The 7,065-nt window shown below is 78.7% G+C and overlaps 1 protein-coding gene across 2 annotated transcripts; it reads right to left on the reverse strand.

The window, feature by feature from the left end:
* Positions 1-140: 140 nt before the first annotated feature.
* Positions 141-7,065, reverse strand: SLC5A6 (solute carrier family 5 member 6). Of its 2 annotated transcripts, none has more exons than XM_064508156.1 (16): positions 6,938-7,065; positions 4,520-4,974; positions 4,321-4,386; positions 4,170-4,221; positions 4,004-4,071; positions 3,766-3,920; positions 3,528-3,668; positions 3,285-3,414; positions 3,123-3,211; positions 2,926-3,038; positions 2,773-2,840; positions 2,560-2,646; positions 2,296-2,480; positions 2,100-2,203; positions 1,441-1,562; positions 141-642 (listed from the first exon to the last, which is right to left on the reverse strand). In XM_064508156.1, the coding sequence occupies exons 2-16, from the start codon at positions 4,847-4,849 to the stop codon at positions 451-453; spliced, it is 1,902 nt and encodes a 633-aa protein (XP_064364226.1). In that variant the 5' UTR covers positions 4,850-4,974; positions 6,938-7,065; the 3' UTR covers positions 141-450. The 2 variants fall into 2 exon arrangements, with proteins under 2 accessions (XP_064364226.1, XP_064364227.1); XM_064508157.1 differs by having other exon boundaries at positions 3,766-3,881; positions 6,938-7,057.

Genomic DNA, 7,065 nt, shown 5'->3' on the forward strand with positions numbered 1-7,065 from the left:
CCCCCCCGGCAGTAAACGCTGCCTGGCACCTGCCCTGCTGCCTGCGCGGTGCTGCCACGCGCGGGGAGGGGGCCGGGGGGGCGAGGGGGGGCCAAGGCGGCGGGGACGCGGGGGGCTCGGCGCGGGGGGGCTCCGGGAGCTGCGCAGGAACGGTTTATTGGGGGGGAACGGAGGGGCGCCGCGGGGAGGGGGCCGGCCGCAGCCCCGGCGGTAAGGCACGGGGCCGGGGGGGCCGCTCGGGCTCGCCCCCAGCTGTGGTCCCAGGGCCCGGGGCAGCCGGGGGGGGGGGGAAGGGGCCGGGGGCACCCGCCGGCGTGGCACTGCGCTCAGCGCAGCCTCGGGGCCGCGGCGGGGCCGGGGGGGCCGGGGCAGGGACCAGCCCCTCACCCGGCGTCTGGTGCTTCCCGGTCCAGGACCCGCAGCCCGGCCGGGCGGGCGGGAGGGGGGGGCTCAGAACGCCGTCTCCTGCACGGCGTAGGCGGGAGCCCCCGTGGCGCGGATGTAGCCCTGCCCTTCCTCCTCCTCCTCCTCCTCCTCGGGCCGGCGGACCCCCGCGGGGGCCGTGGTGCCGGCGGGGCCGTTGGGCAGCCCGTTGCTGCTCTTCTCCACGGGGTCCGCGGGCGCCGCGGCCTCCTCAGCCCCCTGCGGGGAGACCACCGCCGTGGGGACCGGCCTGCGGCCACCCCCCGGCACCCAGGCCTGCGGCCCCCCGCCCCTGGCACCGCGGCCCCGCGGCCCGAGCCTCCAGCCAGGGATGGGGGGATGCCGGGGGGTGGTTGGGCTGGGGGGATGCTGGGGGGCAGCTGCGGCTGGGGGGATGCCGGGGGGGCGGCCAGGGCTGGGGGGAAGCAGGGGGGATGCCGGGGGGGTGGACGGGCTGGGGAGATGCTGGGGGGCAGCAGGGGCTGGGGGGATGCCGGGGGGATGGCCGGGCTGGGGGGATGCCGGGGGGGCGGCCAGGGCTGGGGGGAAGCAGGGGGGATGCCGGGGGGGTGGACGGGCTGGGGAGATGCTGGGGGGCAGCAGGGGCTGGGGGGATGCCGGGGGGATGGCCGGGCTGGGGGGATGCCAGGGGTGGCAGGGCTGGGGGGAAGCAGGGGGGATGCCGGGGGGGTGGACGGGCTGGGGAGATGCTGGGGGGCAGCAGGGGCTGGGGGGATGCCGGGGGGATGGCCGGGCTGGGGGGATGCCAGGGGTGGCAGGGCTGGGGGGAAGCAGGGGGGATGCCGGGGGGGTGGACGGGCTGGGGAGATGCTGGGGGGCAGCAGGGGCTGGGGGGATGCCGGGGGGATGGCCGGGCTGGGGGGATGCCAGGGGTGGCGGGGCTGGGGGGATGGCGGGGGGGTGGCCGGGTGGATGGCCGGGCTGGGGGGATGCCGGGGGGATGGCCGGGCTGGGGGGATGCCGGGGGGGCCGGGGCACAGGGCTGCCCCCCCTCACCTGGGCAGGGAAGCTCACGCCGCAGCACAGTTTCTCCCGGTACTTCTGGGGCAGGCAGCAGAAGAGGCGAGGTAGCACGGGGTAGATGGTGCGGGGGTCCACGGCCTCCCCCGGCGTGGGACCTGGGGGGCAGGGGGGGCAGCGGGGGGGGCAGCAGGGGGGGGCGGCAGGCTGGAGCAGCCCCCTAGACGTGTAGCTCCCGGATGCACAGCCCCCCCAGGCAGGCAGCCCCCCTTAGACATGCAGCCCCCCCGGACCCCCAGCCCCTGGACCCCCAGCTCCCCCCCAGACATGCAGCCCCCCCAGACCCCCAGCCCCTGGACCCAGCTCCCCCCCAGACATTCAGCCCCCCGGACCCCCATCCCCTGGACCCCCAGCTCCCCCCCCAGACATGCAGCCCCCCCTGGACCCCCAGCCCCTGGACCCCCAGCTCCCCCCCAGACATGCTGCCCCCCCCCGGACTTCCAGCCCCTGGACCCCCAGCTCCCCCCCAGACTTGCAGCCCCCCCAGACCCCCAGCCCCTGGACCCAGCTCCCCCCCCAGACATTCAGCCCCCCGGACCCCCAGCCCCTGGACCCCCAGCCCCTGGACCCCCAGCTCCCCCCCAGACATGCAGCCCCCCCGGACAGGCAGCCCCCCAGCCCCGGGGGGGGCTCACGGGTGAGCAGGCTGACGAGGAGCCCCACGAGGATGACGGTGGCGGAGTTGTGGCCGCTGTACCACATGTACGACAGGCTGTAGAACTTCTGCAGGCCGCCGGGGCTGCGGGGACAGCGGGCGCCGTGGGGGGGGGGGCACGCGGCCGGCCCGGCCCCCCCCCCCCCCCGCCCCGCAGAGCCCCCGGGACCCCTCACCTCCGCGGGGCCGGCGTGGAGGCGAGCAGGGCGGTGGCCAGGCTGGCGGTGAGGTTGGCGGCGGTGGGGACGGCGGTGCCGTTGGGGGTCGCGGCCCCCCCGGCCGCCCGCGTGCTCTGCGCCAGGCTGCCGATGCCCACCCAGAAGGCCATGGCCAGGCCGGCCGCCAGCCCCACGATGGCGCCCTGGGGGGGGGCACACGGGGCGCTGAGCGCGGGGCCGGCTCCCCGCGCGGCCGTGCCCCCCGCCCGCCCCGCCACTCACCGTGGGGTTGGCGCAGGGGAAGAACATGCCGAGGCAGAAGAGGCCCAGCAGCGGGCCGCCCACCATGCCGAAGATGCTGATGGCCGCCTGCGGGGACGCCGGCCACGCTGAGCCCCGGCCCCTCGTCCCCCCCGCCCCGGGGGAGGTTGGGGGGCTCCGTGGGGCCCCGCACGGAGCCCGAAGCGCCGGGCCCAGCGCCTGGGCAGGACCTACCTGCAGCACGGGGCCCATCATGGAGGACACGTAGGCCATGCCCAGGCAGAGCAGCCCGTAGGCCAGCGCTGCAAGGAGAGCCGGGGTCAGCGCCGAGCGGGGCAGGCCCCCGCCCCCCCGCGTGCCCCGCGGCACGGCCGCCCCACGGCTCACCCAGCAGCTTGGAGAGCAGCGTGGCCCGCGACTCGGAGAGCCCGGGGAAGTAGGGCCGCACCAGGTCCTCCATGGTGACCGTGGCCAGCGAGTTGAAGGCGGAGGAGATGGTGCTGGGAGGACGGAGAGAAGCAGCGAGTGGGGCCGCGGCGGGGCCGGGGCCGGGGGGGCCGTGCAGGGTGGGACGGGGCGCTCACCTCAGCGACCCGCTGAAGAGGCAGGCCACGAAGAGGCCCGGCAGCCCGGGCAGGTCCTGCAGCACGTCCATGACGAAGTAGAGCACCATCTGGGGAGGGCGGGGGGGCTGAGCGCCGGCGGGGGCCCCGCGGGGCCGGGGCGCGCCGGGGCGGCGGGCGCACCTGGTCGGAGGAGACCTGGCCCTGGGCGGGGGCCAGCGGGCGCTCGCGGTCGTAGACGAACATGACGAGGCCGGTGAGGCAGCTGAGGCAGAGCACGATCTGCTGGCAGGGGAAGACGGCGTAGCAGGAGCTGCGGGCAGGCCGGGGGGGCCGAGCGCGAGGTGAGGCGACGGCGGGGGGGGCGGGGGCCGTGGGCAGCGCCGCGGCCCCCCCGCCCCCCCGCCCGCTCCCGGCCCCACTCACAGCACGGCCTCCTTCTCGCTGCGGGAGCTCAGGTACCGCTGCACCTGCGCCTGGTTCACCCCGTACAGCGACAGCATCATGAAGACCCCCCCGAAGGCCAGCGTCCAGAAGGTGTGGCGCTCGTAGGGGTCCGGGTTGAGGCTGCGGGGGGGGGCGGGGGGCAGGCGTCACGGCGGGGGGAGAGGGGGGGGGCAGCCGGCCCCCGCCCCGCGGCCGCCCTCCCCGCCTCGGCGCTCACTCGACGCCGGAGATCTTGCCCTCCTCGTCCGCCACGCGCCAGACGCGGGCGATGCCGCCCACCCGCTGGGCGCCCACGGCGATCACGGCCAGCTGCCCCGCGAACATCACCAGCGTCTGGAAGACGTCGGTCCAGATGACGGCCTTCAGCCCGCCCTGCGGGGGCACAGCGAACCGCGTCACGCGGCCCCGCCGCCGGACCCCCCCCCCCCCCCCCCGCCCCGCGGCCCGGGACTCACCAGCGTGGTGTACAGCGTGCAGACCAGCCCTATGGCGAGCACCGCGCTCCAGAGGTCAAAGCCCGTCACTGGGGGCCGAGCGGGCGGTGAGCGAGCGGCGCCGACGGCCAGAGCCGCGCCGTCCCCGGCCGTCGCCCGCGGGTCCCCTCCCCGGAGACCCCCATACCTGCGTTGAGGGCCAGCGCCGGCGCGTAGAGCACCACCCCCATGTAGACGACCTGCGGGCAGAGCAGCGCTCGCGGGGCCGGGGGGGGGGCAGCGCTCAGGCCTCGGGGGGCCGCCCCGCTCCCCACGCCGCCGGGCCCCCCCCCGCTCACCATCTGGAAGATGAAGGTGACGGTGCCGCAGATGCGCACGGCCTTGTTGAAGCGCAGCTCCAGGTACTGCCGGGGCGGGGACGGGGTCAGGGCACCGGCCCCCGTCCTCCGCGGGGACCCCCCCACGGCGGGGACGGCCCCCGCGCCCCGGGACGGCCGCCGGGGACGCGGAGGGCAGGGCCGGGCCGCCCCGGCTCACCTCGTAGGCGCTGGTGAGCTGCAGGCGGTAGAAGACGGGGATGAAGACGTGCGCCGGGATGAGCAGCCCCAGGAAGTAGGAGCAGCCGAGGAACCAGTACTCGGTGCCGAAGCGGTAGATCTCGGCCGGCACGCCCAGGATGGCCACGGCCGACTGGAAGGTGGCCAGCAGCGAGAGGGCCACGGGCAGGAAGCCCATGCTGCGGTTGGCCAGGAGGAACTCCCGCACCGTGCGCTGCCGGCCGCCGCTCAGCGCGTAGAACAGCCCGATGGCCAGCGACAGCACCAGCAGCAGCGCGAAGATGGCGTAGTCGACCGCCGTGAACTCCATGGCGAGCGCGTCCCCCCACGGACCCGCTCCCCCCAGGCCCCCCGCCCGGCACGCTCCCGCCCCGGCTCATGGGCGCGCGGGGCCCCGGCGGCGGGCGCGAGGCGGCATCTCGGCGAAGCTCCGACCTGCAGGAGAGGCAGAGGAGGGTCGGCAGCGCCGGCCGGGCTGAGCGCGGGGACGCGCCGCCCCGTCGCGGGCCGGGACCGGGAGCCGGGAGGAAGCGGCGCCGGGAGCTCCGCTTGCGCGTCTGATCTCCACCGCGTCTGATCTCCACCGCGTCTGATCTCCGCCGTCTCAAGGACCTGGCGGCGGGGGGTGGAAGGGGCAGGGGAACGGCCCCTTCCCCCTTCCGCCCCCTCCGGGCAGGGCCGGGCGGGCGCTGGCTCCCGGCGCCGCTCCGACGCCTTCTCCTGCCGGGCTCCCGCCGCCCGCGGGGAGCGCAGCCCCCGCCCACCAGCCTCCCCGCATCCACGGCGGACGGGAGCCCGCTCCGACCAACGCCAAGGGCCTGGCTGCAAAAACAGGCCCACCCGGGGCCCGGCACCGGCCCACGCGGCCGCACGCAACGCGGCCGCCCCGCCCCGGGCCCGGCCAAGCCCGGCGGAACCGGCTCACGGGGCCAAAGCCAACACGGCCGCTCCCGCGAGACGGCCCTGCCCCGGCACCGCCGCCCCCGCCCCCAGCCAGCCTGCGGCACCGGCACCTGCAGCCCCCGGCCCACCGCAGCGGGGACGGGGACGGGGACGGGGACGGGGACGGCAGGCGGGTCTGCAGCCGCGGCCCACGCCGGGCCAGCGGAGAGGCGCAGAAAGCACCCGGCGTCCTCACCCGACCCGGCCAGCGGAGCCGGCGGTCTCCGGCACGGTGACCCCCGCAACGCGCGCCCCACGCGTCGGGGGGGATGGACGGACGGGGACCGCTGCCCCCGTGGCTCCGGTGCCGGACGGAGCGGGTGCCCAAGCGCCCGGCTGGCACCGGCACTGCTCCCCGCTGCAGGCGCCCCGCCGCCTGCCCTGATCCGCGGAGGAATGCCTGCGGCATGCTCCCGGGGATTACGCTCGGCCCGGGACGGCCTGGCACCGGGGCTGGCGGGCGGCTTGTCCGGGCCTGCCCCCCCCCCCCCGCGGGCGCCGGCGGGAGCGGGGCGGTGGTGTGGGCACGGGCCCCACGCCGCCGCCGCGGGAAGGAAGGGGGTGAGAGGGCAGCACGCCTCCACCTCGGCACCGCAGCCGGCCCGGCCCCGTCCAGCCCGTCGCGGCAGCCAGGCAGGGTCCAAGGTCGCCCACGTGCTCCAGCCCGGAGACTAAACACGGCGCTGGCGGCGCCCGCTCCCCAGCACTGCCCCGCCGGGCCGGCAGCCCAAGGACCGCTGCCCGGCAGCCCCGCGGTCCCCGGCCCCAGGGCCCCCTCCCCATCCCCCAGGGTCCCTCGGGGGTCCCCCGTGCAGCCCCGGCCCCAGGGCCCCCTCCCTGTCTCCCGGGGTCCCCCAGGGTCCCCCGGCCCCAGGGCCTGCCCCCCATTCCCCGGGGCCCCCGGCCCTGCTGCCCCGGCCCTCGCTGTCCCCAGGGTCCTCCATCCAGGGCCACTGGGCCTGCCCCTCAGCCCCCCCCCCGTCCCCATCCCGAAGTCCCTGCTCCCCCACCCCCCCCGGTGCCCCCTGCTCCCCCGTCCCCGGTGCTCCCTGCTCCCCCGCCCCCCCGGTGCCCCCTGCTCCCCCGCCCCTCCGGTGCCCGCTGCCCGCGGCCCCGCCGCCCTGTGCCCTCGCGTCCCCCAGTGTCCCCGGGACGAGGCCCTGCTGCCCTGTCCCCCTGTGTCCCCGGTGTCCCCAGCCTGGAGCCTTGCCCCCCCGGCCCCGGCGCCTCCGGTGCCCCCTGCTCGGATCGCGGCTCCCCCATCCCGCCGTGTCCCGGTGTCCGCTGTCCGGGCCCGGCTCCCCCGTCCCCCATGTCCCCGGTGACCCCGGCGCGGGGCCCGGCGCCCCCAGTGTCTCTGTCATGACCCCGAGCACCGGCCGCGGCCCGGCCCTGGGGGGGGCAGCGCCGGCGGGACCGGGGGCGGCGGGGCCGGGGGGGGCGGGCGGACACTCACCGGGAAGCCGCGGCGAGCGGTGCGGCGGCGCCCGACCCACGTGCCGCCCTGACAGCCGCCGCGCGCCCCGATGGCGTCAGGACGGGCGGCCGCGGCACTTCCGCCCCTACCCCGCGCGCCCTGATGAC

Source organism: Dromaius novaehollandiae, chromosome 3 (genome assembly GCF_036370855.1).
Source record: "Dromaius novaehollandiae isolate bDroNov1 chromosome 3, bDroNov1.hap1, whole genome shotgun sequence".
Lineage (NCBI taxonomy): Eukaryota > Metazoa > Chordata > Aves > Casuariiformes > Dromaiidae > Dromaius > Dromaius novaehollandiae.